The sequence below is a fragment of the Channa argus genome, chromosome 4 (genome assembly GCF_033026475.1).
Source record: "Channa argus isolate prfri chromosome 4, Channa argus male v1.0, whole genome shotgun sequence".
NCBI lineage: Eukaryota > Metazoa > Chordata > Actinopteri > Anabantiformes > Channidae > Channa > Channa argus.
Genome location: NC_090200.1, coordinates 11023871 through 11040433, shown reverse-complemented (window position 1 = coordinate 11040433; position 16563 = coordinate 11023871). Strand labels below are relative to the sequence as shown.

Genomic DNA, 16563 nt, shown 5'->3' with positions numbered 1-16563 from the left:
ACAGTAAGAGTTAGAAAATAATTTATGGGTGTTTTTTTTTTTTTTGGCCTGTATGAGCAGCATTTTAATCTCTTAAACAAATCTAAATCTCTCGAGAAAGCACATGCAAAAAGACAAAACGCAAGCATACAAAAACAACGTAACCGATTTGACAACACAGGCGCTGCAAAAAAGCCACAACACAACGGAAGTGGCTCCGGGGGCCACTAAAAATACATTTACAAATATAAATGTCCGTCACTTTTTTGTGTCCCCTGAAAACCTTACCATGACTTTGCCATCCACAACAGTTCTGGGGGACATTTAGATTTGTAAAATTATTTTTTTAATTCCTCCCGGAGCCACGTCTGTTGTCTTGTGGCTTTTTGCAGCACGTTTCCTCACTTGGTTGTATTAAGTGTTTTTCCTCAATGCGGCGCCTGTGTTGTCAAATTGGTCATTATGTTTATGTATATTCGCTTGAATTTTTGTCTATTTCCATGCATTTTCTCCAATTGCAGTGCTTTGAGCTTCCAGGGCCACCGTATTGACACGTAAAAACTGGGAGTTTTATCCCCCTACATCTCTCATTTACATTTACAGACACACACATGCAGCCACTTCCTCTTCAGATGAAGCAGGACATGGTGTACTTGACATCAGACAACACTCACATTACCTGACACGCAAATCCTCAATTTAGTAGTTTTCTTTTTTTAACCAAAAATTAAGAACAGACAGACATGGGACTGAATACAGTTTATTAGGTTTCCTTATCCTTTACCTGATCATTTTAAAAACCACTTTGTAGGAAAGTATTGAAGCTGTAACCCTTCACTCAGGAATAACTTGATGACACTAATGACAATAATTGTGTTTTTCCATGGTTTCTCACACAGAGTAGGTTTATGCTTTGATAATGGGACTACATATACACAATTGTAAGCCCTGTAATAAAAATAATTACAAAGGAAATAAGTATCACAACAGTTTTACTAAACTGTGGGTTCCTTTACCTAATCTAAATCAGCTGAAGGGCAGAAACCACACAACATCATGAGACCCGTTTATTTATAGCATGCATCTGACCTCAAAAAAAGCTGAAGTTGAACACTCCCTAAACTAATGCATTTCTTCCTAAACTCATACATATTCTTACTCCGCTCATTTAACAGATCTTCCATGCATCTGCAATCTCAATTATATTTCATGACTTTAAGGCACAAACTAGAAACAAACTTAAATAGATTAACCACTATCACTCATAAATACCTTGCTTGGGTTCAAACCTCTGCCAAAATGAAACGCTTTTACACTTAAGCTCACCCGTTTTCTTTTTAAAAGTCAAGTATGTTCTACTGCTATTGTGGTTTTTCGATGATCCCAGCAACCAGAGAGGTAACAAACATGGAGTGTTACTAAACTGCTGGTGTTTGTGACACTGGTGCCAGTGCAGATCACCAGCCCTCATTTAAAAAGAAAAGATTAAGCTGGCACTTCTTGTTTCTCCTGTGTCTGTGTTGTTGTCCTAATTAAGTTGCTCATATCAACCTCCAGTGCTCAATTTATTCTGTAGATGGAGAAAGAGGAAACGTAGAAGTGAGTAAAGAAACTGTCACATTGAAATAAGTAAGAAATCAAGAAAAAAGGATTTATTTATCCATTACTTTTTTGTCATTGTCCACACACTGCATGTACGCAGAGGCGAGTCTCGAGCAGGACAGGGTCTTTCCTATGTTCTCCTTGTAACAATCTAAGATCTGACGCTGCAGGTCCCCACAAACTGGGTGGCTATTGAAATGCCTGAAAGAGCAGAGAAAAAAAAAAAAGACATGCAAATATCAAACTCGGTGGCACATAATTTGTATAACATTTAAACTAGTCCATCGAATGAATTACATGCAAGTTGTTTGACTTTGTGGCATATAACAGTGCACTCTGTCACTTCACTGGCTTCAACACAAAGCTGTGTCAAAGTTTTTGCATATTGTGTAAAAAAAATAAATAAATAAAAATCACACAGATAACAATTGCATTCATTCATGCACTGCCAGTAAACTTACGCAAAACGATTGAGGGTCTCCTCTTTGCCTCTCTGGAAACTGTCAGCAGTCACTTTGTAAAATTCAGTACACTGTCAATTAAAAAAACATGGCATGTCACGACACAGTCAAAAATATCATCGCTGCATCACACAATGTTGCTGTAAGTGTATCTTTGAGTTTGTTTAGCCTCATTGTTGTGTGTCACTGCACCTCAGTGGTCAAAAAAAGTATAAATTAAATCATATCTTCAAAAGCTGATCAATAAAAAACAACAACACCAAAAAAAAAAATAGCAGTGATGGCAGGAATGTTGTAACACAATCTATGTCCAAAAAGGCAATAAATAATTCAACCAGCTTATTACCATCAGTGAAGATTTCCTACAATAGCACAACATAAATTGCTAAAATTACAACAGTTTGGGTTTTTTCCATTGCAAGATTTCTGTTTTCATATTTAGCTCCATCTCTTCTCACTGATTTTAAGCGGGTGGGTCACAAACAAAGGAAATAATGTGAATCATTTGAGCTACTTTAAAACAAACGTAATCAAACCACACAGACATGACTCCCAGTGGAAAACATTAACTGAGTGTTGAGGGTTTAAAACTACAACTATTTACCTTACAAAAATAAACACTTTCCTATGCATACAAATGATAAAATTAATTCAAATGCCAAAAACATGCTCATCCACCAATTTTGCTGCTTTACTCTTACCTGGTCTGTTATGACAAGTAATAATTTCATGCCTCTTCTCTGCCTGAGTTGCTGTTGAAGCTTTTACTTCTAAACCTTTGGCATCAGTTGTTGTAGCTCAGGAAAAGTTCCGGGGTCTCTAATTTTGAATTAATATACTAATGAATACTTATACTAATGTTAACCTACTTTAGCTTCAAGCTTTGCGACATGTTTCTTGTAGATGGCATCTCGTTTCTTCAATTCTTTTTCCCTCTCCTCCAGTTGATGAGCCTTTGAGAATCCAACATAGCAACATTAGGAAAACCCACAGATTCATACAAATAGTACATTTTGTATTTTGATGAACTAAAGAGCAGAAAGCTGGGCAGCAGCTTTTTAGAGCAGAGTGAAAACGAAAGATTAAGTTATGCATGTAGGAAGTTTTTTTGATCTTACCTTCAGCTCCATCCACTGACACAACACAGCAGGGCAAGAAAGAGAAAATAAGGAAAGACTTATAATTACAAGAGAGATTCTAAGACAAATTTCACAGGTGTATGTTTTACTTACATAAAGCTGCACCAGGAGACCCTCATCTTCGGTCTTCATTCGCTCCTTCATGATGGAGTCTGTCAGGTTCTCTGTGTAAGCCGCCTTCTCTGCTGCCAATGTCTTCTTCACCTGTTCCTCCACCTGAGCCTGAGCTGCTGCCTTCGCCTCTGCTTGAGCCTGAGCCCTCATATCCTCCAGCCTTCAAATGTGCACACAGCCAGTTTTTCACAACAGTCTTTGCTCACTTTTTTAAAGTTCACATGAGCTCCAACGATTAGGCCGAGAATTAATTTGCAGCAATTTTGAGTCAAGGCTAAGTAAGAACACATTTTAAAAGAAAGTGGTCCAACACATAGTCTGTTTCAAGTAGGAAGGAAGTGATGCAGCCTGATCTTGCAGATATGAAATCAGAGCCTACTGTAGATGATGTTTTACTGTTGGTACAATAGTGGATGATGCTGATCACCCAGTTGTATGTAGACCCCAAAAAGCAGCTGTTGAAGCAAACTTTCTTAAAATACTAAAAAACAAAATCAAACTTTGTAATTTCCCAAAAGATACCAACAGATCAGTAACAGTATCTAGATGGTTATTTCAACGGCTGACTTGTGTCATGAATGCACTCTGAATGTAAGAAGAAAAGCCCTTAAAGTCCTTTCCAAGAGCACTGTGCAAACTCCGTCAGCTGATGAAGCTGTTACTAAGTTGTGGTGAGATTTTCTAAAATGTTTCCCATTTAATTTGACCAGTAAAAGTATTTCCAAAGGAAAAACAAAAAGACTATTTTTTTTTTTACATATTTTTAAAAATCTCTACACACACACACACACAAAAAAACTTGTGTCCTTACTCTCGCTGCAGCTGCTGTCTCCTTTGGCTGATCTCCACCTCCAGACTTCTCTGCATCTCCTCTTTGATCTTGTGCCTCAGCTCTTTTTCCAGCACTGTGGGAGAACCAGTCAAGAACACATTCAAGCTGTGAAAAAAAAATAAAGTCTAAAGTATGTTGCTATTTATTCCAAATTTAAACCATTAACTAAATGGGTTTTAAGTTGTTTTCTGTGTTAAGAATGGACTACTGCACCAAATCAGTCCAGGTGCTAGCAAGAAGCAGCAGGGATTTTAATGTCCAGACAGTATAAATGTCCAACTGTTTTTAAATAACGTCATCATTTTGAGTCTCAGTGAGGTTAAATCACATCTGATGCTGTCAACCTAAATATTAAATTTACTGTTTTTATTAAAGATGTTGAGAGAGAAGACTCACATTATCTGCTTCTACTGTATATTTACTTGATTTATTAAGTGTATTACTCCTCTTGGCTCCTGAATGAGCGAGTGACAGTATGTTTTAGGTCTGATAAAGTCTGATAAACATCCACACACTGGAGCACAGTGGAAATGAGCAGACATGTGTCACACTTTTCTTTTTCCTCAAATACTATAAGTGTAGGTGACTCACCTGCTGCAGGAGGTGGCACTGCAGCAACAGCTTCATTCTCAACAGCGGAAAAATCAACAGTTGAAGCCATAACTGGAAGCACAATAGGCTCCACTTGGGGAGATAAAGGTTCAACTGGAGCTGGATCAACATGCGAGGGTGGAATTAAAGCTTCAACTGCTGTAGACTTAACAGCCGGTGGAGAGTGGAAAGTCTCCACTGATGGGGTTGATGAGATACCAGTTTCAAGAACAGATGGAGCTACAGCAGTAGGTTCAACATTAGCTGGAGGTGCTGGTTTCACATGTTCAGAGGAAAGTGGAGAAGCTGAAGGCCCAAGTAGAGCAGATTCTACAGGTGGAGGAACGATAGCAGGTTTCAGTACGTGTTCTGCAGCAGGTGGTGTAGATGGAGCTTCAAGTTCTAATGGAGGTGAGTCAAAGGATGAAGGAGGATATACAGGCTCCACAAGTGAAGGTCTGGGTGGAGGAGAAGTTGGGGCTGAGGCATCAAGAGTTTTTGTCTCTACAGGTGGTGGAGGGGCTACAGGGGGATTAAGAAGAGAGTGAAACTTCACAGGAGGAGGGGGGATGAATTTTACAGGTTCCACTGATGGAGGTGTGGATGGGACTTCCTGAGGAGATGGTGGTGATGGCAGGTGTTCAACAGAGGGGGTGGGAATTTGCGTAGCTGGTGGAGACTGAGGCAAGTGTGGTGCAGGGGCCCCGTTTTGTTTAAGTGGCGACTGTCTCATCCGGTTGACAACTTTGTCTGACAGCTGGAGGAAACAAGAGAAATGTTTATCACGTTCTGAGCTCCACCTACTGGTTAAAAGCCACATTTCCTCCAATTCTGACTCTTTCTATCATGTGTTACCAGACTGTTGGTAGGTTTCCACTGCAGGAATTTATCTGAACCCTGAAAAGAGCTTTCCATTTTCTTTGTACTTAGTGAGGAATGTAAATCTATATATCTATATTTATGTATATCTAGATCTACATTTTATTTATTCTAGAAAAGTGCAAGTACCTTGAAACTGAGCACTTTTGAGTGAATATACTATGACTTACTGCACTTACTTAAAATTACTGACCTATTTGTGTCGTGGCTTATTAAAGCAATCAAACAATTGTTGAATTAATTTTAAATTAACTTTACTTGAATTAATTAATAATTTGGAGTGTTTCTCACAGTAGCAGAAGTTTTTCCCACTGATCCAAGGTAAAACACGAGCACTTTAAATATTTAACAGCTGCACTGCGGATTCGTGTAGAGTGACAACAAACGTGAGAAGTCGGTTTTCTTATGTAACACATGACAAAATTCCTCAGGGGCTGTGTGGTAATAGCATCTCTATCGCTCTGCAATAGCAGCTGTGCGCGTTTAATGTCCTTACACTTTCTCACAGGTCAAATCCTGCTTTCACTCACCCGAATGCCTTGAACAAAGTTGACTTCTCCGCCTTGACCCTCTCCCTGATAGTGCTGACTCGGGCTGTTCCCCCCCATCCGCACTAATGACTGCACGGACTTGACTGGTATTACTCGAGCCACAACGTGAATCTGTACCCGGTGAAATAATTGACTCCAAACAGCTGCAACGACCCACCCCTCCCACCCGATGTCAGCATCAGTAGCTGCTATTGGCCGGAGCTGAACAACGCCTCTTCGGATTGGTCGACTGGGCTTCACATTCAATGAGGCGTAAGAAACATTGTGTCCCATTGTAAAACATAAAAAAACTAACTTAAACGCTGTTCATCTTTTAAAATATAAAACTATTTATATTATAGATTATTTGGGAAGGACGTCTTTGCAGTCACAGAGATGTTACCTCTTTTTTATTTCCAGAGAGCAGGGAGTGGACAACTTTTGGTCCAACACACCTAAGACAAACTGAGAGACACATGAGGAAAAGAAACATTAAAGCTTGATAACTCCTCTGCCTCACACCCCCTGATCTCTGCTGCCCCTTCAACATTTAATGTAGTTCATTCATTCGGCAGTACATTCTTATATTCAGTGTAATCCTACAGATGAAGATTAATATGGATGAACTATCTGTCACTTTCAGAAAATAAATATGCAAACTGTACAGACAAAAGTGTTGCGGCATGAGTTTTCATCTGTGGATGCTGATGAGGTATGTTATGTTAAAGGATAAATCTGGTTGTATTATGTATGCATTAAAAATACTTAAACCACTGTGCAGGTGATTGTATCGGTGCTTGTACTGTCATCAAAAATTAATAATCATCAACTCTTATTACTGCACTTGATATGATCTTTTACACAGTACTGCAGCTGCACAAATGCAGCTAAAAAATAAACTGGTCTGTAAACCTACAGTGGGCATGTAAATCAAAATGTAAACACTGAAAAATTTAATACAGTCACAGATTAGTTCCAATACAAGTTCATCTGCCAAATAATTTCTGTAATAATTGGGTCTGTAAAATGGCAGAAAAATGAGAACAGGCTGTTGGGGAATTTAGTGTCTTGCCCAGAGACACTTTGACATAAGCCAGGACCGGGGATTGAACCACTGACCCTGTGGTCTGTGGATGATTGCCTTTTCCAACTGAGCTTCAGTATAGTCTAACAACTGTTAAAAAAATAATTTATGTACTTTCTTTTGCTGTGATGTAAGATCACAGAAAGCAAAAATTTAACCTAAACCTACAACCATGAATGGTTAGTGATTTATTTCTTTAAGAATTATTTAAATGACTAACAATTTAAAGACTTTAAACATTGAGCATCAGTTGTTTGGATTCATGTTTAGCTGTTAGTTTTTCTACAGAGTCCTGAGTGACATATCTGACTCTTCAGCTACTTGTCAACTGTGCCTTTATCCACTCAGCCAATTTTAGAGCTTTTCTTTTTTAAACAAAAAAAAACAAAACAGCAATCTACAGAAAATGAAAACAAAGCTGAAAGTCCAGCACAGGGGCCGTTGTTCCAGTCCCTCCTCCTTCGTCACTCTGCATTCTTCTCCTTGATGCCTGGTCCACGTAGAGCCATCTGCACGCTGCTCCACACCTCTGTGTAAAGAAGTGTTCCCAGGAAGACCACGGCCGTGCCCACCCAGTGCCAGGTGGTGAAGGGGTTTTGGAAGTACATGATGGAGAAGATGAGGCTGAGGAACTTTCTCAGTGTCACCACCAGGGTAACCGTCAGTGAGGCGCACTCTGTGGTCAGGATGAAAACACCACGGATGCACACATACCTAATAAAGCAGTTAAAGTTGAAAACAAATAGGAAAATATATATTTGCGGACTAACATTTTTGACAATATTAATTTGTTAAATGCATGTTTGCAGATATTTAGATTTTTTTCACATGATGATGTAATTGTTTGTGCAGAGTAGGAACAGATTTACTGCTATAAATAATGTAATAAGTAGTGCTAAGCTATTAAAAAAAGAGTAAAGAAAATGTTTTCTTTACTCTTTACCCACAATTTGTGGATTGACATTACAAACAATAGTTTCAATAATCTTGGATTGTGGCTAAGGGAGGACATTCTGTGTGCTCCAACATCTGCTTAAGATCTTTCTAAAGCTCTTTCTTCTCACCTTTACTATTATTCATTTAGGAATGAGTTAGTCTGCCCGATCACATTCTCAGCTTGTTGTAATTGCAGCAGAAAATTAATCTAAACTGGTTCCAGTAAAGTACAAAACTTGTCCCAAACTATGTTACATCTCTGAACTCCTCATCACATTTCCACCTCCAGATCTCAACTGTAAAAGCAGTTTGGTTAACAACTGTTTTGAATGTGATCTCTAAATTAACACACTTGACCTGAATCTTTGCACTTATCTTCTTTAGTCTTGAGCAGTTCAGTGGGATCACTGTGATGCCTAAATGTTACAGGAGATTAACACAAGCCACCAAGATGAATGATTCTTTAAAGGATACTGTGTGATGACATTGATCAACAGGTAGAGCCACATTATCGGCATTGTCAATCCAACAGCAGGAATGAATACAGGAGCTGCACAGAAAAAAAAACTGTGATTTACATTTGTTCAGTGAGACACAAACTCTTCGAACACAACATTTCCTGAATGAAAGAGTGGAACTCACTGCTTTGACTAAAGTGGACACAGTGGTTGTAGATGTCGGTGGACAGAAGCAAGAAGCCTGGCAGAGGCAGGCAGTGCTGAGAAAGACAAACAGTTACCTCAGAGCTGCACAGTAAGTTAATAAAAAGGAATTTAAAACATCTAACTCAACAGTTCCCCGTGTATACAAATTATTAGCTGTTTAAGCAATGTACTATCTCAGTGGAAGAGATTTGCCTAAAGCTCAGACAAGACTCTGATTGGGGTTCCCTGTTTATCGGGGGTGGAAGGAAACTCACATTGTAGAAGAGGGCCTCTTTGGAGTGTTTTCCGTACTGTTTGTACAGCGTCTCCTGGAAAATGCCCATCCTTGCAGACATCAGCAGAGCAAAGGTCAGCATGGCAATCCCTGAAGAGACAGAAACAAATCGGAAAATATGTTGCTCGTGTTAAACCTGATTGTAAGAGCTGTAAGATTTAACTAGATTGGTCTATCAGCAAAAAAATAAGCAACAATAATTTTGAAATATTTTTTAAACAAAAATGTTAAACATTCACTGGCAGTAGCTTATCAGATGTGTAGATTTGCTGATTTCCTTTCATTTACAGGAAGGGACAAGCAAGCATGTCACCTTGGGTTCTTGTAAGTCATCACTTACAAGAACCTACCATTTTCTTACATTTGTGACTGAACAATTATCTTGTTAATCAGCAAAAACAAACAACCGCTAACAGTTACTTTCATTACTAATCAGGCTACTGCTGATTTTCCTGAATAATCACTTGGTAGTTTGTTCTATGTTGATGTCTGACAGTGGCAAATATACCCATCAGAGTTTTCCAGACCTCAAGGTAACAGCTTCAGTTTTCTCTTTTGGTCTTATAAATACTCTAAATTTCAAAACTCCACAATATTCTGTTTGCAAAAATACACTAGATGGAAAAAAATTCTCAGCAAGAAATGTTATTCAATAAAGTGTCTGTGGCTGAAAATTCACTAATTTGTTAATCATCTACACAATGCAGCTGTACTGTAGATGTAATCTTGTTCTAAATGAAAAGTCATGTAAAACACTTTGGAATGCATAACTCACCTATAAGCCAGTGTATAAAGGCAGAAAATCCTTGCTCTTCAGATCCCTCATTTGCAACATTCTGCAAAAAAAAACCACAAGTGACAAAATGCACATGTGCATAAAAACATAGTAAAGATCAAGGTCAAAACTGTTTATTTTAAAGAGATCATTGTCTTGAACTGAAGGTTTATGTTGCGTCACCACCAACAACTGTGTGTGGAAAATGTGATTTGTTCTGCAGAAGACTCACCATTTGTTTGGCTGACATGATCGTGCAGATGAAGATGCCAGCAGAGATTAAAACTATAGACAGATATTTACTGGCTGAATATCTGCAAAAGGAGCATGAAATACAAATAAATGCAGTCAAACTAAATGTGTATTTACAGCGATGCTTTTATCCTGCAGACTAGAAAAGTTCTGTAATAAATGTTTGCTAGACAGCGAGTCTGTCAGAAATACCTTTTCTTTAGGATGATTATTCCCAGTATCATGTTAGCAATTAGTGATCCCTACAAAGACAAAAGACCACAGAGTGGAGGTGATGGATTAACGTCCTGAAATAAACAAAACACATTCAACAGTGAAGGTGGACAAGATGAATTCTTACTGATCTGAAGATCATGTGTAGCGGCATGGCGATGTTGAAGTTGAGAGCATAGTTGTTGATCACACTGACAGTGAAGAACATTGTCACCATGATCACATAGTTTCTGGTAAAAAGAAGAGACACAAGTTCTGTATTGCAGGAAGAAGCAAAAACACTTTTTTAAAATTTTTTGTTTTTCTTTACCTTATAGGAATTGCTGGTTTCTTCCTACCAAAGTTTGTTTCAAAAATAAAACCTTCTAATGCGATGAATAAAAACTGGGCGAAGGTGACAATGTTGCCACATCCTGGAAAGTCTCTAAATAACAACACAAGAGTCAAAAAAATAAGTTAACAGTAAAAGATAAAACTGTAAACAAATAAATAATGGGGTGCAAATGTTTATTTATTGTCTTCTTCGTCACTGTAATGGGATCATTGGGGAATATCATACAACAGTATGCCATAAATCTGCTGGTTCAGATTCCTCCAACAATTAATTCAGAAAATATATAGTACATGTTAAGGTTTAGGTAATTTATAGAAGCAAAAATGCAGCCTGTGAGGAGTTTTTGCTGCTATCAATTAGGACTGTAGATTTCACACAAAGGGGGTTAGGAAAGGATCAATTTATGTATGCACAGGAGGAATTGTTGCAAAAAGCAAACTCTTTCTCAGTCTTCATGTGGCTAGCTGATTATAGTTTATTATTTTTTGAAAGTTGGAAAACTTTTCATTTAATGGCACATTCTTCAAGTTATATACTACTGGGTAACTTTAACCTTCACAGTGTTTAATACGAACACAGTGCTAAAAAAGTACATGGACCACATGCTAATGTGTGACTACACAGTTACTACACTTCGTGTTTAGATACGGTTACAATGGAGAAGAATTCGGAAACAAAAATTGATAACAAGTTTGAAGGGTTTTACGAAGTACAGTCGATACGGGTCTGGGAACAATCTGTTTGTCACTGACCTGACAAGAAGCTCCAGAGACACCACATTACTACAGCACCCGACAAAAACAAGAACAATGGCAAAAGCTGGGCCCATTGTGTTTTCCTGCTGAAAACGAAATATGTGTCACTTAATATAGAGGTATACTGATCGGTGCATATTTGCAAATAAGCACCAGTTTGTGTTCAAAAGGATCTTTCTCGTCGTTCCAATCAACACATCTAAATTTGACTTTCCACGCTTCCTTATTACAGTGGCTCATGGGAATTGTAGTTAATGTCTGACAGTGGTTCGTTCGCAATGTTCTGAGCCTTCTGCGTATCTAAGACAACATTACAAAGTGTATGTACATTTACATGTATTAGTATGTAGTAATTACAAGTAAATTATAAAAGAATGAAGGAACAAATACAATCAGTTAAATAATGGACGAAAAGTTGTCACATCGCAGCAAAAGCGCCAACGTATATACGTCATCAGGCTTAGCAATGCGAAGAGCTCTTACTCCGCCCGAGTTTCTGGGTACCATGAATCATAAAGGAAACAGCAAGAGTATTCCCTTGTTTACATATTCTGTAATTGTTGATCCTGCATAGAGGCGTTTAATGTGAACTAAAACCTACAAAAACATGGAGACAGGCCAAAAATCTTGTGAGACTGAAAGGGATAAAAGTGACATATACCAGAACTAAACAGACAAACCCATATGCACAGTCTTAGCTGTGGCCCACTGCATATGTTTAAAACCACATCTGAAAATGTTTTGGTGTGAAATGGTCTGCACCTATCTACCTATTGGCACTCAAAGCACTTTTTACTGCTTCCTATTCACTCATTCACAGATGGGGGAGCTGCTATGCAGCTGGCCAGGAGCAACCAAGTTGGGGTTCAGTGTCTTGCTCATGTGACTGGAGGACAACTGCTCTACCTTCCTGCGCCAGAGTCGTCCACACAGTTAACACAGAGAACGGTGAAACCACAGTGCATATGTCAGTGACCACATTTAAATGATATCATTGACAAGCAGAGTTTTTAAAGTCCAGCACTGAACAGCACAGCTCTGGCATTTTCTGGCGAACTGGTTTCATGACCAGTGATCTAAGTTTTATTTGCCAAAAGCAGTTAAAAATAACCTAAGTAGTACGCAAAATCATTCTTAAGTAAATTAGGTAAGTATATTCAGCAACCAGAGGAGTACTGTACAAAAATTGTAACTACTGTCCATAGTTTTGCTGTGGGAGAAGGGGAAACACACAATCGTAGATTGTAGCAGGATTTGTCATAGACGATCTTTGGAGGAATGCGTGATTACGTGTCTCCGGTAGACGTGTCCGTCTTGCAACAAACCGCTAGCTTCGCTTTCACAGCTGCTAGCGTAGCATCAACAGTGTATTTACTTAGTGCCTAATATCAGAAGCGGCAGGCAGCGCGCTGTTACGAGCTCTGTGTGAAATCGCACATTCTCCAGTTGTTGCCAAAATGATTTCACTCACGGATTCACAAAGTAAGACCAGGTTATTTTTTACCGCTGTGTTTTGTCTTTATGGTATTCCTGTTTAAAACCGGTTAGCTAGACGTATAATGCTAATGCATTACATGTTATTGGTTGAGAGCGGACTGACGTCACACAAAAGTATTTTACTAAAATTATAATTATCGATGGCATGGGAATACCTGATTTAGCCTTATATCTTTAAATAGCATTCTGATTATTTTCTCATTATTTAACTTTTTTTACCTTAATGAATGGTAGAATGTAAAAAAGCAACAAGTGCTGAGAAGATATACAGATTAGAGATATTTGTACACGTGAATATCTCCATTCAGGTTAATCCAGTAAAGTATTTCCCCTATCAAAGGGATATTATCATATTTCTGCTGTCTTTGACCAAACATGAAAACACACTTTAATGATTACTCTTAACAAATTGACAACAAATAATAATTAAAAAGAAATTTGTATTATTTCTTTTACATGTTGAAAATGAAAAAAGGGTTAAATCTCGTTTTATTTTCAGTCCAAATAAATACTTCAATTATTTTTAAAAATGTTCATCCGTGTGTTTATTTTTTGTGTTTAACTTACCTTTTTAATATTAGTTGTATCCTGTTAGTGTCAGCAGTTTGTAATGCATTAATTAAGTACTTTCTTTTTAACAGTTTTCTTTTTTTTTTAAATCTACAGAAATTGGCATGGGGCTGACAGGATTTGGTGTTTTTTTCCTCTTTTTTGGAATGATGCTCTTTTTTGACAAAGCTCTTCTTGCAATTGGAAATGTGAGTTGATCGGTTAAATCTCTGCACTTTCAAACTTTTCTTTTGTTCAATGTGAAAGAGTTGTGACTGTTTTTGTGTCTGTTGTATAGATCCTGTTTGTGTCAGGGCTGTCGTTCGTCATTGGGCTGGAGCGTACGTTTAGATTTTTCTTCCAGAGACACAAAGTTAAAGCGACTAGCTTCTTCCTGGGAGGAGTGTTTGTGGTTCTGATCGGCTGGCCAATCATTGGCGTCATTCTGGAGATCTACGGTTTCTTTCTCCTATTCAGGTCAGCATCAGTCAGAAAGAAAATTATACCTTTCATTATTTTCTGGATAATTGTCATTTTTTTCAAATTTTCCTTTCTTTGAAACAGGGGTTTCTTCCCAGTGGCAGTAGGTTTCATCAGACGAGTACCTGTTCTTGGCTCTTTGCTCAGTTTACCAGGAATCAGAAGTGTAAGTATTGCAATGAGGAGTGAAAAAGAGGGAGGCTGCAAAAAATTACAAATTATGAATTAAAAATTATCTTCAAAGGGTTAAAAAAAATATATATATATATATACAGTCATGGCAAAAAATATTGGCAGCGCAATTCTGTCAGAAAATGCAACCCTTGTCTTAGAAAATTGTTGCAGTTGCAAATGTTTGGTATTCACATGCTTATTGTTTTTGTTTGCACTGGAACAACACAAGAAAACAGAGAAGAAAAGTCAAACTTTATAAAAATTCACACAGAACTCAAAAAGGGACTGGACAAAATTATTGGCAACTTGTCAAAATTGTATGGAATAATTGCTTTTCAAGCTTGTGATGCTCCTGTAATTTGTATTTAGAAACACCTGTGGCAAGTAACAGCTGTAATCACGATAAACAATATAGTAATCACGCTTGCAAGCAGATAACATGGAGAAACGTTGACTCAACCTTTGTGTGTAGAAAAAAAAGAAGTGTAAAGAGGTGTCTGTGGATTTGAGAGAAAAATGACACCACTGCTGACACAAAGGTCTAGAAAAGCAAGACTGGAGTTTGCCAAAACTTATGTGACAAAACCACAATCCTTCTGGGAGAAGGTACTGTGGACAGATGAGACAAAAGTTTAGCTTTTTGGTAAAGGACATCATGGCACTGTTTCCAGAACAAGAAATGAGGCCTTCAAAGAAAAGAACACAGTCCCTACAGTCAAACATGGTGGAGGTTCAAAGATGTTTTGGGGTTGCTTTGCTGCTTCTGGCACTGGATCCCTTGACTGTGTGAAATCTGATGAATTACCAATTTTTGCGGGCAGCGTAGTGGCCAGTGTCAGAAAGCTGCGTCTCCACCAGAGGTCATGGGTCCAGCAGGACAATGACCTGAAACACAGTTCAAAAATCACTCAGAAATGGTTACAAACAAAGCGCTGGAGAGTTCTGAAATGGCCAGCAACGAGTCCAGATCTGAATCCCATAGAACACGTACGGAGAGATCTCAAAACAGCAGTTGGGAGAAGGCATCCTTCAAATCTCAATGACCTGGAGCAGTTTGCAAAAGAAGAGGGGTCCAAAATTCCTGTAGAGAGATGGAAAAAACTCATTCGTGGTTACAGGAATGAGGAACGATGTTTCTTTTTTTGTGTTTTTTCCAAAAGGTGGTGCTACCAAATATTAAGTTAAGGTGCCAATAATTTTGTCCAGCGCACTTTTCTTCTGTTTTATTGTGTTGTTCCAATGCAAACAAAAATAAAAAATAAATGTAAATACCATAAAATTTGCAATTGCAACAATTTTCTTAGAGAAGGGTTTCATTTTCTGACAGAATTGCGAGGGTGCCAGTATTTTTGGCCACGACAGTGTGAAAAGTGAATATTTAGGATACAGAACCATCAACAACAGCAACAGCTTATAATTTCTATAAAAAAAAAAACATGTTATGTTTATGTGTTAACGCAACTGAGAGACCTTTTTAAAAGTTGAATTTCAGTCAGCCTGAAGCAGATTAAGCGGCTTTGAGGGGTTTTCACCCTTCACTTATCAAAGTCAGTTATTGTCACTGGTCAGTTTCACTGACTGTATTTGTTAATGTATCATCAAAAATAAATGTTTTCTGGTGTATGTCGTTACACATAAATACATACACATATAAAACATATACATATATATATATATATATATATATATATATATATATATATATATATATATATATATATATATATATATATATATATATATATATATATATATATATATATATATATATATATACACACATACATATATACATATATATATATATATTCTGATTCAGTCCAATTTGGTTCAGCTCATAAATAACTTTGAATTTATGTGTGTGTGGTTTGTTTTTCAGCTGGTGGACAAAATTGGGGACAGCAACAATATGGTATAACAGTGGGCGGCTTCAGTAACAGTAAAGCTTCTAACTGAATAGCTGACTGTATATTTTTGTCATTGCCAACATTTCTCTGCACAAAATACAAGTTTATCTGTGGACGTGTGACTGACTTCATGAAGTTCTCTTTGTCAGATATTTTGTTTCACTTTTTTCATTCCAGTTTGATATTTATTAACTGATAACTATGGACAACCAAATTAGCTCAGCAGAGAGTCAGGAGCCTTTTACAGAATCCACTTTTGCAGAATGTGTGCCTGAAAAGTCACTGAGAACATTATTAGGTTCCTCTATGAAGTGTTCCTGGATTTCATTTTACATAAAATAAATAGTATTGAGCTAAATGTGACCTGGGCAAAAAAAAACCTGAACTGGTCTCAAAACGCTTTAAGAGGCTTGTGATGAAGACATTTTACTGTAACTTTTGTAAGTGCAAATTTGAAATAAAATTTCTTTTATACACCTGCTGGATATTTTTATTAACAGAGATCATATTTTTAAAAGCCACCCTTGATAATTATTCTTAT

At 37.6% G+C, this 16563-nt stretch overlaps 3 protein-coding genes across 4 annotated transcripts; 1 reads left to right on the top strand and 2 right to left on the bottom strand.

Annotated features, from left to right (window-relative positions):
- Positions 1 to 941: 941 nt before the first annotated feature.
- Positions 942 to 6300, bottom strand: LOC137125986 (calphotin-like). Of its 2 annotated transcripts, XM_067502316.1 has the most exons (9): positions 6128 to 6300; positions 4719 to 5475; positions 4107 to 4200; positions 3275 to 3455; positions 3161 to 3175; positions 2912 to 2995; positions 2043 to 2113; positions 1647 to 1782; positions 942 to 1549 (listed from the first exon to the last, which is right to left on the bottom strand). In XM_067502316.1, exons 1-9 carry the CDS (start codon positions 6203 to 6205, stop codon positions 1526 to 1528), a joined length of 1440 nt encoding a protein of 479 aa, XP_067358417.1. In that variant the 5' UTR covers positions 6206 to 6300; the 3' UTR covers positions 942 to 1525. The 2 variants fall into 2 exon arrangements, with proteins under 2 accessions (XP_067358417.1, XP_067358418.1); XM_067502317.1 differs by lacking the exon at positions 3161 to 3175 and having other exon boundaries at positions 6128 to 6299.
- A 767-nt stretch (positions 6301 to 7067) lies between these two features.
- On the bottom strand, positions 7068 to 11813 carry slc35b4 (solute carrier family 35 member B4). Its single transcript, XM_067502318.1, has 10 exons — positions 11413 to 11813; positions 10637 to 10750; positions 10454 to 10556; positions 10306 to 10355; positions 10094 to 10175; positions 9862 to 9922; positions 9067 to 9176; positions 8790 to 8865; positions 8622 to 8697; positions 7068 to 7925 (listed from the first exon to the last, which is right to left on the bottom strand). The coding sequence occupies exons 1-10, from the start codon at positions 11487 to 11489 to the stop codon at positions 7676 to 7678; spliced, it is 999 nt and encodes a 332-aa protein (XP_067358419.1). The 5' UTR covers positions 11490 to 11813; the 3' UTR covers positions 7068 to 7675.
- A 906-nt stretch (positions 11814 to 12719) lies between these two features.
- LOC137125633 (vesicle transport protein GOT1B) lies at positions 12720 to 16498 on the top strand. The gene is made up of 5 exons (XM_067501405.1): positions 12720 to 12897; positions 13579 to 13670; positions 13760 to 13938; positions 14026 to 14107; positions 15995 to 16498. The coding sequence occupies exons 1-5, from the start codon at positions 12873 to 12875 to the stop codon at positions 16031 to 16033; spliced, it is 417 nt and encodes a 138-aa protein (XP_067357506.1). The 5' UTR covers positions 12720 to 12872; the 3' UTR covers positions 16034 to 16498.
- The last annotated feature ends 65 nt before the right edge of the window (positions 16499 to 16563 follow it).